The following is a 21,715-nucleotide window of genomic DNA, read 5'->3' on the forward strand; positions in this document are numbered from 1 at the left end:
TTACATTATTTCGTGAAATACTTACAGATTCATTTCATGTTTTCTCATCTAATACCTAGGTTGTAGAATAAGCGACCCTCAACTACCTCTTCCAACCACTGATTCACTCTCATTGGCCATCCCTTGGTGATGGTATCTAGGCAACACTGGATGCCCTTGTAGTAGAAACCTAGCACCCACGATGTTTTGCTTTGAATAGCTCTTCTGTTAGCTTCTTAGTATTGTAATGTATTAAATATCTTTTGCGCCGGTGCTAACTTGCACTCAGTACTAGTCTCTCATTGAACGCTCAGCCTATTTGAACCTAAGTTGGCTCCTTAACAACTGTATGCTTGCCATGTACTATCTGCCTCACTGTACATCGTTTTCAACAAATAAAGTGTTTGCTAAATAAAACATGTATAAATGTAAATGAACTGTATGGAAAAACTCCATCCATCCATCCATTTTCCAAACCGCTTATCCTACTGGGTCGCGAGGGGTCCGGAGCCTATCCCGGAAGCAATGGGCACGAGGCAGGGAACAACCCAGGATGGGGGGCCAGCCCATCGCTGTGGAAAAACTCCATAGTAATAAATATGGCCTGATTATAAACCTTCGCTTTTTTTGCTTCTTGATGAAGGGTCTTTTTCAACACCGCAATATGTATTAGATCGAAGGTCACACTTAACTGTTTGCTGAAAAAATATATAATTCACGTTATGTCCACACCCTATGTCCAAAAAATGATATATTTACAAAACTGCTGGGTGTATATTGTATATTGCCATTACCCTAAATGCCAAACCACTAATCCTTTTCCCAGTTTCTCTGCGTGACATGGGGACAGTATAGTGCAACTCTGACTTTATGTGGGACAGCAGCAAGCAAAACATCTACTGCAACCAGCAAGTTATCCTTTTCAATCAGTGTGAGGTCATCCCGGATTTCGCCATCCAAAGGATTTACCTTGCCAGCCCCCTACGTCCACCAGGGCGCGCTTTGAGGCAGTTCATTGAACTGCACTCGTATAGCCAAGCAGCGATTGGCTAGCCGCTTGCCAATCAAGTGACTGTTAGCCAATAAAATTACAAGCTGCGTGGGAAGAGACAAGCTCTGTCATAGAGGTCCCAAGGTGACCAGGAAGCAGTAGCCGTCGGTTGCTAACTGGTTGTCGTCGGCTGCTGGTTAAGAGGACGCAGTGTTCCCCCCCCTTTAAACCAGGCAGCCGACTCATCGTTATCGGTTCACATTTCAAGGTAAGACAAAACACGATGCAGTCCATGACTTGTCATAATTACTCACATTTAACCCCAGCAGGTTCTCACGCTAACATCGTGTCACCGGGAGCGATTAAACTTCCCGGAAAGTTCTCGAAATGCTTTCTCTTAATGACAGCTAGAAGACTGTGGAAATTGGCGAGCACTCGTGCAGTATGATCCCTGTACTGTATTACTGCATTACATGCGCGAATGCAGGCCGGTGTAGGTTTACAGCCGGCTACGATGATGCCCAGTGAGATGAACAGCCGAGTAGGACGCGTCTCTACGTACGTGCTATCAGTCAAGCCCGGCATGACAGGCTGCAGAATGTGCCTCGGCCCAGTGGTGTAACTGGGACTTCAATCTTCAGGTTGTGTTGCTGTAACCGCGATGGCTGCCAAAGACGATGCGCTTGTCAGAGGTGAAGCTGACGGCCGGAGTACGAGTGACGGTACGGCCGACGGTGCTGCCGCCTTGAAGTCGGAGATGAAGGGCTCGCCCATGGACAGCGGCGAGGATTTCGATATGCTGGACAGCGTGGACGATGAAGACGAAGACCCTCCACCCCTGGAGGACGCTGGCGGTGGGAAGGAGGAGATGAAAGACGAAGGGGCGAGGGAGGCAGACGGGAAGTCAAGTGATGTGACCGACGCTTCACCTGCTCAGGCCGAGGAGTGGCTGGATGTGCTGGGTAATAAATAAAACACCTTACGAAGAAATTCCCTCTTTAGTTTAATAATGCATGGATCTCTTTAATCCTAGTTAAAGAAAGGTTGAATTGCTTTGAGATTATGGGCTCTAGCCTTCTGCAAATATGTTCTAATCTCATTTAGATTTTTAAAAGGTCTCTGAACTTTATTTTTTTACATGCACATAAATTAGAATTCGCGCTTTAATGTTTATCTTGTTAGTGCTATTTAATTTTTTTCCACGTAGAATTCTTATAAGATTCGCATGTGACAGAAAACGTTGATATTTCCTTTGCAGTCTTTGGAAGTATTTAAAAAAAAAAAAAAAAAAAAAAAAAAAAAAACATGGTATCGATACCACATAATCACAGGTTTAGTGAGTGAGGTGTCCTTGTGTAACAGAGTATAAATGCATTCTTTTATAGTTCATAAATGTATCTGCATCTTTTTCACAAGAAATCCCTTATCCTGTTGCGCATGCGTCAGTTTCCCCCCCCCCCCCTTCCCTTTCTTGCTACTTGGAATTGGCCGTTTTTTCCGGACGTCTGATTACGGCTGTTCGAGTCCGAAAATGTTGGAGTCGAAGACTTGGGAATTGATGCAGTCGATTCCAGACAGTATTTTCCCGACTCTTGATTCCAAAGACTTAAAACTATACAACAATTATAGGACGGCCTTTTTATCAGTAGGGCTCTTTTCTCATCGATATTCTATATCCTAACACCAAGGGGACCCCTAAACAGTGCATTTTATTATAATATAGTAGTCTACCAAAATACCAGTACTAATGATAAATTTGAGGGCCATAACTAAAAAAAATGATGAATTAGACATACAAATATTACAATTTATGTGTAGTAATAATCTAATCTGATAAGGGTGTCAGCTATCAATGTGACAACATGGCGTCCAATCAAAGCAATAATCGACATACAGCATTTGCAGCGGGCCTCCGTTCGAGTCCACAGCATTTCATGTTTTGACAGGTGCACAGAAAACTGGAAACCTGTAAAATTTCAGTGACCTGCTGCTGGCTCCAAATCTTTAGAGTCAACCCTTGATTCTTAGCCACCTGGAATTGAGGAGTCGATTCTTCCTGGAATCGACTACCGTTCCTACCTCTTAGTCTGTGATAAACGGTACTGAGGACAGTACGTGTTCTGAGTGATATGAACGATGTTCAAATCTTAATGTAAAAACGTTCACTTTTAATGGTAATCCTTTGGTGTTGAGTTATGTTTCATACATTTGGTGAATGTTGTATAATTTTATTTATCTCTGATTAAACCTTTTAACTCATCAAAATGTTGTGTACACATGGACAGGTAACTTGCATGAATTTATTTAATTGTGCAGGTATACAAAGTATAGCCTAAATTTCGGTATGGTCTCCAGCAAATCGCTTACTGCACACATAACACAATGCAGAGGGTAGCCAGATTATCACAGTCTCATGATGGTTAGACATGGATGTTGGACAAAGAAATGCAAGCAGTGGTTTGAGTGAGTCATTGTCACTCCATTTGCTGTGGATGGCAGTACTGTCATCCGGAACTTGTCACAACATAATGTAATGCAGCAAGTGGTCAATGGTGAAAACGTCTGCCTTTTGTTCAGGTACCCTGATCTCTGTGGTACTTTAGGTTAATGCCATAGGTTGATTGAGTTGTTTGACCGTATTGAGTTTATGTTGATGATTTTTTTTTGACCACTTAAACTACCAAACATGTCTCAGCAGTTGCCTGTTGAAATCTTATACGTGAGATTTTATGATGTTGTTTACTTAATCATTCTTTGAAAAATGTATTATGTTTTGTCTGCTACTTGCGTACCACCTATGTATAGGAAATGGACACTTGAAGAAAAAAGTTCTGGAAGCAGGCAATGGACCAGATAGCAAGCCGCAGAAGGGACAGAATGTCAAACTTTTCTTTAAAATGTCGCTAAGTGATGGTACCGTTGTGGAGGAAGAACCTTGCTTGTCTTTCACTCTTGGAGATGGTGATGTCATCCAGGTACGTTCTGTTTCCACTAATGTTGATGAAATTATCGAATCGGGATCATTCTGGTAGTTGCATGTTATGCTTGTAAATCGGTGTTCTGTATGAGTTTCAGTGCCGACAATTATGCAAATGCTGGATTATATACCATGCAAATAAAAACCCAGTAGATGAATGTTCTACACTTTCTCAGGCCCTGGATCTCTCAGTATTGCTGATGGAGATGAATGAAAAAGCCATAGTCCATACTGATGCCAAGTATGCTTATGGAGGTCTGGGAAGGTAGGGAACATCTTCACCACTTTGATGAAGTTATGGCAAGTGTTTGCAGTTGATTTTGCGTAACTGGCACAGGCTGTGTGTTGGATTCAGAGCTGTAGTGGAAGCTTTTCACTGCAGGATATTGAGATATGTATCTCAGTATTTTTGACAGGTGCATAGAATATAAAATAAAAAAAACATATCAGTTGGGAAACTTGTTCACACATGGTGACCATTTAAATGTATCCCATTCACTTGTATTCCTGTTGCGTTCGGCACGTTTGGTTTTGTGAATCTGTAACTTGTATCCTGAATCTGCAGAATCAGTTCATCCTTTGCAACATTCTGCTTTCGGTCAAGATGATCCAGACTATTGTTTTTGAAACTAGCATTTCGCGCACACATCAAACATTTGTCTTGTTAAGAAGGATGCAAGAATGAAAGCTTGTCTTATTTTTCTGTGCTGTTGCATTCCCTAAATAAAAAGAAGCACGATCGTTTTTTTTAGACTAGGATTTGCAAACTACAATCAGTCAGGGTGTTATTCTTGTACTCTAATGCTGTGGAAATTTTTGTATGCTGGCACCAACCAGATGACTAAATGGAGCCCTTAATGTCCTACCGCTATTAATTTATCTTCAACAGCACTGCCCCGGCTGTTCCTCCTGAATCTCCACTGGTCCTGGAGCTGCAGCTCCTCGAGGCCACCGATGCCCCCGACCTCGAACTTCTGTCCCCGCAGGACAAGATACGCCTGGCTGGGCAGAAACGCGAACGCGGGAACATGTACTACCAGCGCGGAGACTATACCTTTGCTGTGAACTCTTATGGAATTGCACTGCAGTTCACTGAGTCCAGCTCCAAAGGTAAGGGGACATGGGAGGGGCCAAATCGCCTAGGGCAGGATCTCTCAGTCTTTGCAGTGACGGGCCAGTTTTGTGGGGCTTGTTATTGTACCTGAGCTTCTAAGCAACTGATTCAAACAATTCCTCCCCTAACTGTTTTTGGGTCCTCTCCCAATTAGAGAGTGTATTCAAAGATTCAGTGTATTCAGTGTTACGTGTTGACACACTTCCAAAATTGATGCATGAAGAACATTGGATAACAATAAATAACAAAAAATACACCGGTTAGGACACAATAGGCCCGAAGTACAATTTTACTGTATGTGCAACATTGAAATATGAGTTAAGATACAGTGGTAACTGACTGCAGCACTGGTGCGTTATGTGATGTTTGTGGATTAGCGGTATTTGGGTTATTGCAGTGTAAATTAGTGCTTATTAAGTAAGTCATATGACATTCTGCTTAAAACATGTCCTTGAATCTCATATGAAGATTTAGAAAATCTATATACCAGTCTACCATAGTTTCTGTTAGTTTTGGAAAAATGTATCTGTGAAAGTGTTCTTAAAATTTAAATATAAGAGTCTTTTAAAACACATTACTGGAGTAGTCAACCGGTGGGAAATTGTTTTGAGTGCCGCATCATCTATCAACAAAGGGAAATAGGATTAGAAAGAATGATGCTGAGCTTTTTGACCCTGCCTCGATAACGGTAAAAGAGAAGCGCGAGATGAGCAGTGTACATTCATTTACATCTGCTTATACGTGGCCCCCTTGTACATTGTGATATACACACTGACATGACTGTGCCTTTTTAATTCAGTATAGCCTCCGTGTTTCGTGCTGTGAGCTGGACGTATGTAGTGACGCTGTATTGTAAGATAATTCCAGCAGGTTTGATCCAGGTTAAATGCATGGAGGTCGTTCTGTGGGTGGTCTAATCCGTGAAGCGTAACTGCTTCGGAGTATTTGGACGGTGCATAGATTCTGTATCGGTGTGCATGACTGTGCCATGTGTGCGTGTGTGTCTGGTCTTTGTGATCAGTTGATGTCAGTCCAGAAGAAGAGGAGGAGCTTCTTGACATGAAGGTGAAATGTCTGAATAACATTGCTGCTGCTCAGCTGAAGCTGGACCACTATGAAGCAGCCTTGCGCTCCTGTGTCTCGGTCCTCGCTCACCAACCAGACAACATCAAAGCCCTCTTCCGTAAGGGAAAGGTAGGCGTGCCGTATCCCTGACCGGGACAGCTGGTCTTTGTGACACTAATTACAACCAAAGAGGTTCTTCTTTTGACTGAATAGACTTTGGGTTTTAGGTTTTGGCCCTGCAAGGTGAGTATGCTGAAGCTATCAAAATATTGAAGAGGGCTCTGAAATTGGAACCGAGCAATAAGGTAAGATTCAGCACCTGATCTTACAGGGGTGAGGGGGGGTATGTTCTCAATGCCTTAGTGCATGATCAGAATAAAGCTGTGGGAGTTACATTGGCAGTGTCAGGGTGGGGTGGGCATTGGACCCACTTTATTACCCAGTGCCTGAATATTGCCCATCGATTTGGCAGATTCGCCTGCAGTTGTAGTAGCGATACGAAACGGCTATGTAAAGTGTATAGCTGCATGGCGGCTTGCAGTTCTGCATGATGTCCACCAGGTGGTGTCAGGTGGTTTATTTGGAAAGCTTCAAGAGGCCACGTGAAGCGCGCACTCATCATTTCGGTAGATCTGATTTCTTGTTGTTACTGAAAATAGGATGCTCCCCCAGCACACTGACCATATCTGAAACCCTGAAAACCGTATCGCTTATGCAAGCAATGGGATGAGGTTCCCAGTGCAGACCTCCTTCTGAATTCAGTTCCAAACACTTCGTAAACATTCTTCCCCAACCCCCACCCCCCCCCCCCCCCCCCCACATTTCTCAGCAAACTGTAACATTACATCTGCCTGGTCTGCAATGGTTGCTTTCATCCAGAATGGTATAGGGGAAGCAGATTATCCTTTTCATGTCTGTGGACGCGGAGTGCAGCACTCCATAGCTTTCAGTGCAGAGAACAATGAATCTGCTTGTGTTACCAGTGTGGCTGCATCTACCTTGTGCACAATAATAGCAAAATCCAATTTAGGGACGAGAGCTCCAGGGCCCATGTGTGACTGGAGTTGGTTACGTAATTGGAGCATTGCTTTTTATTTCTCAGTGCGCTATTACTTGCCGTCTGCTGTTGTGCCGTGCAGTCAAATCCTGGGCTGGCCACGCACAGGAGTGAACGCCTGACTCTAAATAGCAGGTGGCAGTTATATAATTGCTGTTATTTCATAAAGTCAACTCCCAGTTTACACCCACATTGGCATTATTCCCACCGCAAACATTCTGCTATGCAAGATGAGATGGCATGACCTCAGTATGTGATGCACAGAATAGAATTATATACCCGACGGCACCTAGTACGTCGTTTTGGAACGACCGGTCCATGTTCTTTTTTAGAACTGAATCTGTTTCTGTGTAGACTGCCGAGACCATCATGGTAGAGCATATTGACTGATCCTGCGTATTTGAAATGGAGAAGTTGCTGGATTTGCGTCATAAAATAAGTGCGCTGGCCTGTTGGGTGGACTGGGAAGTTCTCACACGTGGCCATCTTGCACGCAGACCATACACGCAGAGCTCTCTAAGCTGGTGAAGAAGCACTCGGAACAGAGGGACATCGAGCAGGCCATGTACAAGAAAATGCTTGGAAACCCCTCAAGTACCCTGCAGAAACACAAGGCCAAGTCTTCATGGGTGAGAAGGCTGTGTGTAGCTTTAATAAGGCTGTTTTGAGTCGTGTGTTATGGTTTAGTATCCACTGCATAATCTTCTCTCTCTCGCTTCAGAGTTTCAGCTGGAAGTGGCTGTTTGGTGCCACCGCTGTTGCCATTGGAGGAGTGGCGCTATCAGTAGTTATTGCTGCTAGAAACTAAATGGGACCAAGGTCACGGTGGGTTTTGTACTCCTCCCCCCCCCCCCATGCCGTGGCACGCACAGAGTAGTTTGACCAGTGGCTCAACTTTCAATACCTAGTTAGACAGAGACCAGTCTCTGATGGTACTCGCGTACTTTAGCTGTATTCTAAAGATGCCACACTTGGAAGTTCTGACATTCTTCAATTTTCAAACCTCCTCATTTTACATTGTGGAAAAAATGTGTTGCGTGTGGGTTTTTTTGTTTTTATTGTGATATTGGAGAGGGGGTTCTGGATGTTCTAAGATTTTTAAAATGGTTTTCCCAAGTATTTTTATTTTAACAAAGGGACCAGTTCTGTATTGTTAATCTAAAATGTAATTGGTTATTTTGTATGATTTTATTATTATTATTTTTTTGTTCTTCAAGACTCTGCTAGACTCAAGGAGTGATTGTTAATGACATCCTAAGAGTACAAACAGCTCGTCTTGCTGTTGCTGTCTAGTAATATCACATGAATTCCACCGATATTAGGACAAACATTATTTAATATTATTTCACTAGAAAATAAACTCTGATCGATTTTAAAGACATCCGGTCTTGTACAGATATACAAATATCGATCTAGTTCCGTTACTGGAGTACATTGGACCACTGTCTTTCTGGAAGGCGCATGTCCATTTTAAAGTTCTTAAAAGATGTTCATTTTGTTACCTGAATTACACCCCGTAACCTTTTGAGGCAAAAAACGACTGGTGACCCTTGTGAGTTGCCAGCAGGATGTAACTCGTAAGAGCATGTTGCTCTACTTTAAAATGGTGGTAGATGGACATGCCTTGGAATGCAAACGGTCCATTCATTCTGATTTTTAGCCCTCAGCAAGTGAACTTCCATAGAAATTGAATCATTTGTGAGGGAGGGGGGGGAATTTAGTCATTGTGTCAATCAGCAAAGTGCTGGATATTCCTACAACTTTTATGCTGTCATTAAACGTTCAAGTAACCAGTATGGGTTTTTTTTTTTTTGCAGCGAACATGCTTAGTACCTACTGCTGCACAGAGCAGAAGATGGACCGCTGGCATGTTATTTTCAGGCATCTTCTCAATTAAATTGATACAGTTGGAGGTAAAATGCATTCTTTTCTCTCACGGGCCATGCTTGGAAAACACTGTTATGCTATGGATGGGAAACGTGACATGGAGTGATTTTAGAAATGCACTGATTTTGATCTATTGAGAGAAACACTATTCATGATACTTTCATCTTTTACACGAAATGAATTGACGGAGTCGGCCACGTTTGTTAAAGCCATGTTCCTTCCTTTGCATCTTGTCTTGTTTTTAATGTATATGACCACTATAAATAAATATATTGTTTGTTCAACATTTCGGTCTTTTTTTTGTGTATAGTATGTTTTCTCTCCCAGCAGTGATCAAGTGGAGTCTTGAGATCCGTTAAATAGCGACACTTTGTAATAAATTTCAGTCTTTCAGTTTAATATACATTCTCTCGATTTAATCCTCTTTGTTCCGAAAGGCTATACATTCTCTAGTATTCCTTAAAATGTTTCATACGTTTCCCAGACACGATGAAATATGAGTTGCTACTGTGCTTTGCTCAACTATGCAATTTTCACACCTCTGTGGTTCGTGGAGAATGAGATGTACAGGTGTGTCATTTATGGGCTTGAGCACAGGAAATGTGAAATATTTGCAGGCACATTATACTTGAGTCATCCCTACTAACTATATCCCTTATTAAACAATATGCTATGTATACATGCACATTTCTTTCCATTGATTTTTTTTTTTTTTTTGTCTGTCTGAACTGTTAGAGTAGTTCACTTGCACAAATGGTAAGTCTTGTGAACTGGGTTAGGGGCAACGTTTCTAGTCAATTCCTGCAAGCGAATTTTTACTTATGGTGATAATTTGGCAATGATTAAAGTTGTGTTATAACAATGGATGTTTTAAGCCTTCGAAAATGACATGAATATATAAAGAGAGCAATCAGATGGAAATGCAAAGGCAGAGAATAAGTGAGCATCACGTAGGCTTGCCATCGTGGGTGGCACACTGACAGGATTCTTGAATGTTTTGCACATGACAGCAATGTTCCTTCTAAAGAATCTAGTATCTGTTTGACAGTATACTTAAAGATCATTTTAGAACTTTCCTTTTCTGTATGTAGTTTCCTGACCAATATTTTTGAATTGTGGAACAATAGAATGTCTTAAGTTTTTTTTTTCCTTACAAATACCTTGTTTTATTTTTGGCAGTTAGCCAATATTTAATCGGTGCCGTATAATGTGGATTAACATAAGGAAATGTACATGATTTTTCTAATCTTTAATCAAAATGCCAAAACAGATGGCTTCTGAAAAGATCGTCGCGATATGCTTCTTAACCGGACAGTCCTACGGAGATGTCATACATTGACGCTTTTCTGACGCAAGTCACTGGCCTCATGTTTCCCCCCCCCATTCTCCGCATTTTCCCAGAGACCGGAGGTAAAACAACTCAGGAGGAGCCTTCTCATATTTCACCCTAGGTTATTAATAATTAGTGACACCATCACCATTCCGGCCGAAAGCGACTGCGAAAGAGAGGATAAATGACGCTCTTCCTAGCAATCGCGAGGAATGCAGTTACTGACATCCGACCCACGGCGACCTGCGCGCGCATCACGCATTCATGCATATTCATGAAGGGGGCGCGGGGATGTGATGCCTCTGCTGATTAATAGAATTTCTGGCCAATTTCATGCCGCTAAGCCACACCCACCTCGTCATGTGTCCAGTTCGAGACTTATGAATATTCACTGAATTCTAAAGGGGAGTTTCGCGTTTGCTGCGGGGACGCGCGAGCGATGTGGAAATGGTAGCAAGATGGCGGCCCTGAAGGAGGAGCAGTGTTACGGACTGTCTTGTGGAAGAGTGAGCAATGGCAGCAACGTATCTGTCTTTCACGTTAAGCTTACTGACAGCGCTTTAAAAGCGTTCGAAGGCTATCAGAGCAGTAAGGTAAGAGGGGATTCAGGGGTGTCGCCGTCCTAAACTTTGCCGTTACACTTGTAGCTGGCTACGGCAGGTTATCAGTGGATGCTGTTCTGCCAAGGCTGGCTTGTCATGGCACACTGTTTGCACTTTGGTAGCGCGCCAGCTGTCTCGCTTTATATGACTGTGCGTTCAGTGGCACGTTGCGATACATTACGTGATCACCGTGGGTTTTAAAACCTCCAGGAATCTCTCTTTATTGTTAATCCTTATCTGTTCTGTTATTGCTTGTTAAATCGCTATCATGTGAGCCCCAGGATGAGGGCTAGCTAGCTGGCTAACTGTTTAGCTAGACAAATCGTTAGGGGAGGGGGATGACTCAAACAAAATGAAACGGGTTGTCAGCTGTTTGTATAGATAACATTTCCAGGCGCAGTTCCCCTCATTATCCTTGTGTGAAAATGTAATATTGCAAGAATTCTTTCGTGTTAATATGTTGCTAGTAATGAACAGCTGCGTTCATTTTCACAACCAGCGACTAAACTAGTTTTACTTAGTTACTTAGCTTCCTGGCCAGATAGGTTAGTTAAATACTTCTAAGTAAGTTTAAGAATATAATATGCATTTCGCTGGTTCCCTGTATGTGTTTTTTTTCACGTTTACATTGGCAGTCGAGTAATGTGTGTGGTTGTAACTGGAAGCAGACATACTTTTCGTTAACTCTTCCCATTCAAACCATAAACGTTAGCTAGCTGCCGGCTCGTGGTCGTCTGGTGAGCACAAGAGCTACTTCGGCCGTGAGCGTGTTTTTTTTTTTTTTTTTTTTTTTTTTTTGCACCATCGAAGCCCCGAAAAGATACCGAGGGACGCTTCTTTACTGGGGCACGTTTGTGAAGCGTGTAACGCTTCCCGTGTAGTTTCTGTCGCTTCTTACAGACAGGGATAGTCGAATAATTCGGCGTCAATGCAGTTGACTGAAAAAAGCAACAAGTTGGCAACCAAGATATTTAATCTTTTTTACCCTCCCCCTCCCTTATCCCAACGATTGCGTCGTCGTGTCGTAATACGCGCATCGCATGAGTCGCCAGCTATTATGAGTCACTTTTACTGAGCTGTACCGATTGTGATTTCTAGTTGAACTGTACTGAAAGCTTTCTGAAGCACCTTAATTCTTTGTTACGTTTTAAATTGTTACGCCTGGCTAATCCCACATATAGATTTCTTTTCAGTGGGTGAAGTCCTCTTCTATTTGATTAGTTTTTGTATCTTTGGTCTCTGAAACTGAACTATATGCTACGTTTGCCGGTCGGACAACATGACTTTTTATGAAATGGTATCAATTTTCAGCCGGCCTATTTTTTTTAATCTAGATATACGTAGTTCACTGAATACGTTGTACTTTCGTGATTTGTATTTTAAACTGTCTTCGATTGGCATTGACGTATGGAGTCATACATGTCAGATTTTAAGTTTTAATCATAAAACTAACTTTGGTATTATGTTACAGTAGCAGTCTAACAGATTTTTTTAGGAGTGTGGAATAATTTTTGCGTGCTGACTTGGTAAAAGGGTTTTGCATGCATCGCCTGGCCTTAAAAAGTCCCCAACGGGAAGCACAAAGCAGTAGAAAATTGGCTGGTCTATTGAAGTCTTGAGCCAGAAACGTATCACAAATTTTGCTGGATGTTTTTAAAACACATCAACACATTTTTGCAGCGTGCTATTCAAACACATGGAACACATTATTTCAAGTTTTTTTGTGCTTGTTACATTGTTTCGCTTGTCTCCTGGAGATGTACGTTAAAGAAAATACATATGAAATGATCCTGTTGCTAGCATTTTTAATGGATTATATCCCATACATTAAGAACCTATCGTTGTGTTATATGTGGAATAATTAGTTTTGATGTTAAGTTATGAGAAGCTTTAGATGACCGCTGGCTCCAGCCCACAGTGCTTCTCTCTGCTTAGTCTGCTTAAAATGTAACAAGAGCTACATACTGCTTAAAGGCTCACGAGCAAGGAATTTGCTACCAGTACGGAAAAGTAACTTGCACCAGATATGAATTTTGCAGCGAAGGTCTGGCCCCCCAGTTAGCATTATCTGAGAGGTTTCAGACACTTGGTTTTTAATTGTAACTGATTTATCCCAGTTTATGCATGCAGGGCTACAAGCCCAGGGTGTATTCTTTTAGCTTTCACAACATTTTTTTCTGTCTATATGCACATGACAATAACTGATTGCATGGTGTGATCGTTTGGAAGATAAACTGTCTTCCTCAATACCATGTTATTTTAAAACCTTTTCCTTAATTATTAGACCTTCAGTTCTTTAGTTTGTCCTTTTATGGTCTGGTTAACTGTACCAGATTCATCTCCGTTATGATATAAGCACTGAAAATGTTTTTCTTCTTTCTGGCAGCCCAGAATCGCAAGCCAGTCATGCACATTGCGCAGCCTGCAGTAGAAAGTCAATGTAGAGCATGTGTGATGTATTGAAGTAACAGGTGAATTGTGCATTGAGCTGCCGTGTTGCCGAATGCAGTGTTAGACACTGGACAGGCCGAAGATTGCAAGTTCAATGTTCTGATGCTGCAAAGTAGATAAGACAATTTTAAAATGACTTGTGTGATACTAGCTGTCCTCTGCCAAGCAGTAATGCGAGCTGCTGAGACGATTAAAAGCCAGGCTAAGGATGAGGGTTGTGTTCCAGTCTGCTGGTGCTGGCTGAGTGGGGGTGGGGGGGACGTCTATATACCTTGGCTAAACTACTCAAGAAGTCTTCACTCACCTCTTTACTTTTGTTGCACATGAAGGTTTGCCTGTAGTTGTACTTCCTGGGGCACATAATTGTCAATGCGACCACCAGTAGTCACCCAGTGTTTATTTAAAATGTTAGTGAATGGAATTGGGAGCAAATGATATTCATAAATTCTGTATGTGATGTGTTACAGTAGTCTGCCTTTGTCTTCTCAAACGAAGGCTGCATTCTTTCCTACAGTATTTCGGATGTACAGGTTAATTTTTCTTGCTCATTCATAACTTGAGTCTTTCAGTACCGTTGTATTTGTTCCCAGAGAGCAACATTTTAGTGGTTTTGCTTTTGTGTGATCAAACTTCACCAAGAGAACGAGTTACAGGTTTTCTCTAGGGACCATGCATACAGAATGAAAGGGTTGAATGTACAAGCATGCACCTTCCTAAATATAGCGCATTTAATGCAGTCTTCGTCCTGTGCTGTGCTCCACACATGGAAGGAGAGAGAGGGGCAGGGGAATATTGTGTAATGCATTTTGAGGTATTTAAAAATTTACCGCACTATGGTGCTCTTCTAAACTTGTTGAGATAAATATGTAACAAATTTGTCCCACTTCATATGCTTTTATTTATTGAGCTATAATGAATTTTGAAATATTTGTTTTTTTGGGTGGACCTGTGCAGGCAGGTGAATAAATTAACAGCCTAAATTATAGGTTGCAATGCCATAAAAGGAAGCTCCATAATTGTCTAGTGCACTATTAAATGTGTATTATTGCATTTCACGGTTGTGCTTTTTGGCACCGTCTCGTTATTGATGCAGCGTTGTCTTGTTTGACCAGAACCGTACAAGAACTTTGGGAGGCATGAGATCATCATGCCTAAGTTATGGTTCCTACAGAATGCGATGAGGTTGATTCAATCTGATGCCCTCTGTTGTGTTGATATTGCAACATTGTGATGGGGGGAAAAAAATCACTGCGGCAAGGAATTTTATGGCTGACATGATTGCTAGGTGGTATAGTGCTGTCAATAATGTAATGTGGCGGCATGTTTTTAGTCATCTGTTTTTCAACTACCTATCCAGTAGATGGTTGTTGGAAGCCTCATCAGGGTAGCACAGGGCTCAAGGCAGGGGGAAATCCTGAATGGGGTGCAGTCCTGTACAGTGCACACACAGTTAAAATGTAACTAACTTTAAGCAAAACCTACCCTGTTTGTCTCCTTCCTTTTGCACTCATTTTTCTGCTTAGATTATGAGAAATAAATTTTGTGAATGGTACAGTTCCTCAGTCGAGGTTTGACCATTTGTTTTATTTGTCTGTTTTTTACTGTGCAGCAGGGAGTAGCACTATGTAGGAGGCACAAAGTATGTGATTCTTTGCCTATTTGGTAGTGAGGCCGACAAAGATGTTCAAGTGACATTTGCATGACACAAGTGGAATTGCCTCCAACTGGCGTGTGTGCTGGCTAGCTGCTAACTGTTGCCAGCACCTTGCTGTGCAAGGCCTTCAAGTTAGCTGTTCAGATTGCTTTATTATTGGCAGTATTTTCAGATTTTGTTGTACTTTTGATGTAAATGTAGTACAGTTAGGAATGCACCAATCTCACTTTTGTAGTTACAGTAAAGATACTGTATGCCTCACAGTTTGAAAAAAACTGGGATGATTCTGTTTATGCGTAAGGCAACATCAGGCTCGATTTAAACATTGTTTTCCTAACTTCGATAACCACTAATCCGCTAAATGCAAGTGTTCCTATCAGGTGGTGGAAGCCTTCGTTTTCAACAACTGTCATTGGTTGCTCTTCCAGAATAATGGATTTGAGAACCTTTTCTGTTGTTTTCGTTGCTTTCACACTATTATTGGGAAGTTTCTCACGTCTTTGCAATTCATCAAGTTAACCGCTTCTTCGAATCCTTTTTTTGTTAGGTTGAATTCATCATTGTCCTTGTTCCTTGTAGGGGTGCTTGAGTTAAGTTAGTTGTGTAATAATTTGGATTGGTTCTGCCACCCCTAGAAACACTGGCTTTGCAGACATTTGAAGCAGCCATAAAACTTGTTTAGCATAGTAACTTCAAGTACTTCAAAATTACAATTTAGTTTTTTTTTTTAGTTCCCACTATTTGTTGACACTCCTTCTAGCAAAATGTACGAGCCTACCAGCACACCGGTGACATGAGGTGTTACACGCAAGTGTATGTAAATGGAATAGTGTAGAATTGAATTGAATAAATTGGTCCCATAGATTAGCCCCATTATCCTCAAAACATGATTTGAGTCAGAATCTGACCGTCGATATTGGATCAGTGTATCCATAATTACAGTATTAAACCACTGTTTCAGTGTTTGTTGAATTATCATATCCCTCTTTTTCTGTTCTTTAAGGTTCCTTGTTATCTTATTCAAGTGTTCTGAGGATGTTTAATAATGCAGCTGCCCTTGTAGTCTGAGAATGTTGCGTGAATTTCTAAAACGTGTAAATTTTAAAACCATGATGGGGCTTCTGCCTCGTGCCCATTGCTTCTGGGATAGGCTCCGGACCCCCCGCGACCCAGTAGGATAAGCAGTTTGGAAGATGGATGGATGGATGGGTGGGGCTTCTTAATCCGGTATCATGATGCGGGTTCATTGCCTATTGCTATTTTCTGCAATGCCGTTTTTTATTGGGTGCCAAAAGTTCTGCTTGATGTGAGTGGCTCAAATCACTGTTCACGCCATTATCATTTACAATGTTATTGATTGTATTGCAAGTTGTTTGTGCCATGAGTGTTAATCGCAATGGGCGTTCTCTGCAAAAACCTTTTCTTCTGTTCTGGTGGCTGCTCGAAAGTGTAACATGGCAGAACTGTCTTGTCCTGTCAGCCTTTTTCAAATGAATCATTTAGCTAGTCCTTCTCAGTTTGCGATGTCACCTTATTCAGGCTCCCACAGCCACTCTTTTGGACTCTGTGAACCCTGCAAACTGCCTCTTCAGTGATCTTTGAATCTGGAATTGATCTGTATGTGGCTTTCAATCCTGTTCTACCTCCTGTGGTCACACAAAAAAGGATGATTCCCCTGTGGAATCAAGTTTTAACTGCTAAACTGTGGCAGAATTTTGGATTTGGTCTTTTTTTTTCAGCTACATGCATTAATTCATACATATTCTCAGTAAAATTTCTGTGTGTGTGTGTAAATTCTCATTTGCGCTTAATTTTTCTAGAATGCTATGACCCTGAGACTTAGGTTCTTTAACAATTTTGGAATGTGTTTGTTTTCTCTTCCTCAGTATTTGAGGTTTAACTTCTGGTACCACCATTGATATCCAAGAGTTTCATAGGTAACTAGCAGCCATTTTTTAAATTGTACATGAAACTGTCCTATTGGTTTCTTGCTATTAAATGGAAATGGATTGACCAAAGAGAGCCAGGGCTAACCTCTTCATACTACATTTTTGTGAAATTCACATCCAGCTACCTCTGATAAAGCTTTTGTGTAAACGTTCCATTTATTCCTCTGCTTTTCCGTGTATATGATTTGGTGTGTGTGTGTGTGTGTGTGTGTGTGTGTGTGTGTGAAATTATGGTACAAGTTTACATTTCAAGGGATGATTTTTTTTAAGCTTTAAAAATGCGCTTCATAATTGAACTGTACTAAAAAGCAGCTTTAAATCTTGAAAATATTCCTCTGATAATGTGCTTTGTTGCAGGGGAGACTTGGATAGATAGATATTCATACACACACCCACACACACACATACACACTCATAGCTGCACAGTTGATTTGCCCAGAAGGAATCTTTTCCTATTGACTTTTATATGTGCATCATTTGTGGTCTTGTACATTAAAGTGCTTTGTAAAGCCAGTGGAAACTGTACAAGAGAAATCCAGAGGTCTAAAGGGTTAATCTTAAAATGAGCCTTGCTTTGTAACTGAAAAGCTTTGCATGACGGTGCTAATCATAGGCTTGGCAGTGAGCTGTGCTTGTGAAGTGCTTTGGGGAGCCCCTGGTGCATTCACTGCCTCTTGTGTATGACCCCTTTCCTTTTTCCTGTTTAGTGGCCAATGTATAAATAAATAAACCATTGTGCTTGTTTACTTAGAAAAACTGTAACGCAGGTTATCCGTTTTTATAAATGGTAATTTCATTGTCAATTTACTACGAAAACTCAAAGCCCATATTAATGGTTTGTTTTATATTCTATGCTTTGGTCGACATTATATAAATATTGGTCAAAAAATAGGTTTGTCACCGTTTTGTCCCTTCATAAACATTTATTAACGTTTGTTAAATGGAAAAAATATATATACCTGGGGGATTTTGCTGTTTGTCACAGTTGTGGTCTAAATTCCTAATGCACCTTTTTCCTAAATAAAAATGGAGTTTTTGCATCAAGCACCTAGGCATTCTGTCAGTTATTCATTAGCAGACATTGTCTAGTCTGGCTAGTTAGGTCAAAGAATTGCATAATCAAAAATTTAATGGCACACCTGTCCCAAAGCAGGACTCACTTTAAGAAATATCTTAGATGGGGCCAGGTAAGAATTTTTGTGTCAGTTCTCTGGGATACTGTAATTTTGAGAACTCGAAACCAAATTTGGCATACTTTTCCTTAGTGTTGATTGACAAGTATGTTTTGGAACGGAGTCTTCCACTATCAGTAAGTAAAGCAATGCCCTAGTTATTCTTGGCTTCTGTGCAAGACATCAGGTTTTTATTATATTTTAACCAGTAAATCATACTTTATTTATTTGACAGTGTATGGGATGTCTGGTTTTGTATAAAGAACAAAATGCATTTCTTAAGATTTTGGGGGGAGTAGGGTTGGTGTAAATTTGATTAAACATAATGTAAAGTTTTGAAAACTCTTTTCACCCCACCACAAGATAGATATGCTCATGCCCACAAAACATCTCCTTTAGACGCTTGTTTAAATACGCAAATTTCTCCATATTCTTGAGTATTAGTTTTGAGAGAGAACTTGAGCGGTTTAAACTCCTCTAGGCATTTCACTTGGGTGTAATTTTGTGATTTGACACTACAGTGTTTTCCACTGAGTCAGCACATTTGCCTTTGCTTATGTCTGCTTTTGAATAGCTGTAATTAAAGTGTGTTCATCTGGCAACGGGCCCCAGAATCTCTCTGGTTTAGAGAACTCTTCCAACTTCTGATCTTAATCTCACATGTCCGAGTGCCCTTATGTTCTGAGATGCTGTCAAGGATGATTCTGTTGTGCCAGGTTGAAGCCTAGGAAGAAACCTACTCTGTCCGAGGGACTTCTTGAATGTGCATCTATGCCCAGTTGCCACAAGGTGAAACGCATTACAACGTAATGCACCCCGCCCCCTCCCCCCCACGTGTGCTGCTGACACACTTGGCCTCTTCCAGAGATAGCTCCAGGCCCTGCACACCACTGAGTTGCCCCTGGAAAGGGTGCAGTGAAATGAGTGTTTTCAGCATGGCTGAAAAGAGCCTGTCTGTTCTTGTAACCTCTGACCTCCACTCAAATGATTCTTTGTGATGATTCTGGAGCGCCACAGGCAACAGCTGCTCTGTCCTCATTATATCCTGTTATTCATTGCGGTTTCTGAATCTTTGGAAAAAATTAGATTCTTGTGGGTCATATTTAATGCTTACCAATCTTGCTGAACCATCAGCTAAACCTGGTGTTCTGAACTTGATAAAAGCCATATTGCACGTGCAGGGTATTTTTTTGGAGTTTTTCTGGAAATGGTACAGCTGGGGAAATGGGACTTTCTCTGTCGTTCACTATATTGTGACCTTTTGGGTGGGTGTGGAACCTCTTTGCTGCTTCCAGGAATAACTAAAGCACTCAAGCTCAAATAACAAACTATTGCCTGGACCTGGACGTCTATTATAGATCCATGCATTGAAGCATTTAGTTTCTGGCATGTGTTTTGGTCCAGATTCTCTATCAATTCTCTAACGAAACATTTGTATGAAATCCCCCCCCCCCCTCATTTTGTAGTTGTATGTTCCACTGCTGTTCAGGTGACTAATACAAATTCCCTTTTTAAAACCTCAGATGAAATGCATTTATATATTAAACAGTGTAAGACAAGTTGACAACATCACTTGGCAGAAAATTACTGGGAAGACATGTACCAGCTGACTTTGAGATCTGCTGTGGAAATTGTTCAATTTTTAATTGGTGACTTGAGCTACAGCATCTTTTCCCCCCCACACTAAAAACTCTGTCCTTTTTCCATTGAGTATTGCATGTGCTAGTTACCATTCAGCGGTGTAAGTTACCACTGACAGCTTTCCTGTCACTTCATGAAGCATTTTGTGTAACTTTTTTACATTTGTATAATCTGTTCCTTGTGTGACTCCTTAGATAAAAAGTCACTTAATTGAAAATATTACTGAATGTGTCAACACATAGATCTGTAGTGTTCATATTACAAATAAAGGTCAAAATGTTCTACTTTTATCTCCCGAAAAGATGCAGTTAGCCAATCATGTGTCTCTCATACCTGCTGAAAATACAGGTGTTGCCTTGACTGACCCACAAGTGTGTTGAGCCTTTTGAAGAAAGTGTGGTAGCCAAATGCTAAAACCTTTCCAGTTTCAGGCAAGCTGGTTGATGTTCATTGTGATTTTTTTTTTTTTAAAACGCATCAGACTGGAATGGAATGGTTATTTGTGTGTGTGTGGAAGAGAGAGGAGCCTTATTTACCTCGATTGGTTATTAAAACAGTTACTAGTGATGTGTGCAAATGTAATTTTTTTTCAGGAGAACTTAACCATGTGTTTGTGTGTAGCTGATTATAAAGGAGGCTTTATGAATGGCTCCCTTATGGGATGGTGGTAATAAGAATATTGTTATTAATAAATATATTTAATTCCTTATTTCTATATGAATAAAATTATCAACTTTGACCTCACAAGCATTTGCTGAATAGGATTCCTGAAACCCCTTGCTTGGTCATAAACATCTCCGCTGCTCTTTGATGGAGGTGCACAACTGGTGCCTAGACTTGTTCAATGGCGTCAGGATAGAATATTCAGCCTGGCTATTCCTGTCTATTCTATTGCAGGACTTTTATTCAGGTGGAATGTAATGGCCTTACACAGGAGCACAGGGAAAAACATTTGAGTTGGAAGGAATTTTTGTTTTGGATTTGCTGCTCTTTGAGGGATTCTTTGAGCCTATGAACTATGGTGACGTGTGATTTGTATGTAATAATGGAGGGGCTCCAGAACAATGAATTCTGGGAATAGTGAGAGTTTGGACTAATCCCACTAATATGGATCTATTATGCTACTCAGCTTCTGTTTAGTTTCACTTACTATTGTTGATGCACGTAATGCAATATATTAGTATTAATTGTTTTGTGGTTAGTTGTAACTTCTGATAATGGTTTCTATCTATGATTGTTTGCTAGGACCTAGTATATATGCAGTTGTCCACAAAGTGAGATCTCCTGGCAAATGAGGGCGTTCAGTATACTGTCCTCTCAATCAGGGAGCTGTGGGTTGACTCCCTCAGGTTTGCTCATGTCAGCACATTCAAATGATAGGGCTTAGGGTTGTGCTCTGTGAGTTGGGGGTTGAGTGAGTGTGGAAGACGAACTCTCTGGCCCCATGAGCACTGATGGCTCAGTCTGCAGCCTGTTTTCACTGGTCAGGCTCCAGTCAATGCGGCCAGAGCCATTCTCTATTTCGCTGTGTCATTATCCATCTCTGAAATCTGTGTGCACTGGTTCCTTCTGATCTTAGAATTGCATTCGAGAGAGGATCGTGTAGTTTCATTTACTACTTAAGCTTTTAAAATAAAAATTAGTGTATATATGCTTTGTAATGTGTGCCATATCTCTTGTAGTCAATTTTTTTTAATTCTTAAAAGTTCCTGTTAACTAGAAACATTGAAACAGAAGGGCATCAAAATTACCCAAAAATTTTGTCCCTTATTTCCATGGTGCGTATTGAAGCTACTGTGTTTGGAGAAAAGTGTTGTCTTTCATATCCAGTTAGGGAGTGAACAAT

The 21,715-nt window shown here is 41.1% G+C and overlaps 2 protein-coding genes across 2 annotated transcripts in view; both read left to right on the forward strand.

Annotated features, from left to right (window-relative positions):
* Window positions 1-1,087: 1,087 nt before the first annotated feature.
* Window positions 1,088-9,356, forward strand: fkbp8 (FKBP prolyl isomerase 8). The gene is made up of 10 exons (XM_048977141.1): window positions 1,088-1,238; window positions 1,612-1,932; window positions 3,776-3,945; window positions 4,124-4,212; window positions 4,837-5,057; window positions 6,083-6,255; window positions 6,354-6,431; window positions 7,681-7,812; window positions 7,905-8,008; window positions 9,001-9,356. Exons 2-9 carry the CDS (start codon window positions 1,632-1,634, stop codon window positions 7,989-7,991), a joined length of 1,251 nt encoding a protein of 416 aa, XP_048833098.1. The 5' UTR covers window positions 1,088-1,238; window positions 1,612-1,631; the 3' UTR covers window positions 7,992-8,008; window positions 9,001-9,356.
* A 1,290-nt stretch (window positions 9,357-10,646) lies between these two features.
* Window positions 10,647-21,715, forward strand: part of ell (elongation factor RNA polymerase II) — a 34,139-nt gene continuing 23,070 nt past the window's right edge. The window contains exon 1 of the mRNA XM_048977587.1: window positions 10,647-10,993. Coding sequence (XP_048833544.1) covers window positions 10,859-10,993 — 135 coding nt within the window. The 5' untranslated portion in view covers window positions 10,647-10,858. The remainder of the gene's footprint in view (window positions 10,994-21,715) is intronic.

The sequence above is a fragment of the Brienomyrus brachyistius genome, chromosome 15 (genome assembly GCF_023856365.1).
Source record: "Brienomyrus brachyistius isolate T26 chromosome 15, BBRACH_0.4, whole genome shotgun sequence".
Taxonomy (NCBI): domain Eukaryota; kingdom Metazoa; phylum Chordata; class Actinopteri; order Osteoglossiformes; family Mormyridae; genus Brienomyrus; species Brienomyrus brachyistius.

Excerpts from the sequence above, each read along its gene's own strand:
- fkbp8 (XM_048977141.1), top strand. The coding sequence starts at position 1,632 with ATGGCTGCCAAAGACGATGCGCTTGTCAGAGGTGAAGCTGACGGCCGG. Across the intron at positions 4,213-4,836 it reads GCTTATGGAGGTCTGGGAAG|CACTGCCCCGGCTGTTCCTC; the intron begins GTAGGGAACATC and ends TATCTTCAACAG. Across the intron at positions 7,813-7,904 it reads ACAAGGCCAAGTCTTCATGG|AGTTTCAGCTGGAAGTGGCT; the intron begins GTGAGAAGGCTG and ends CTCTCGCTTCAG.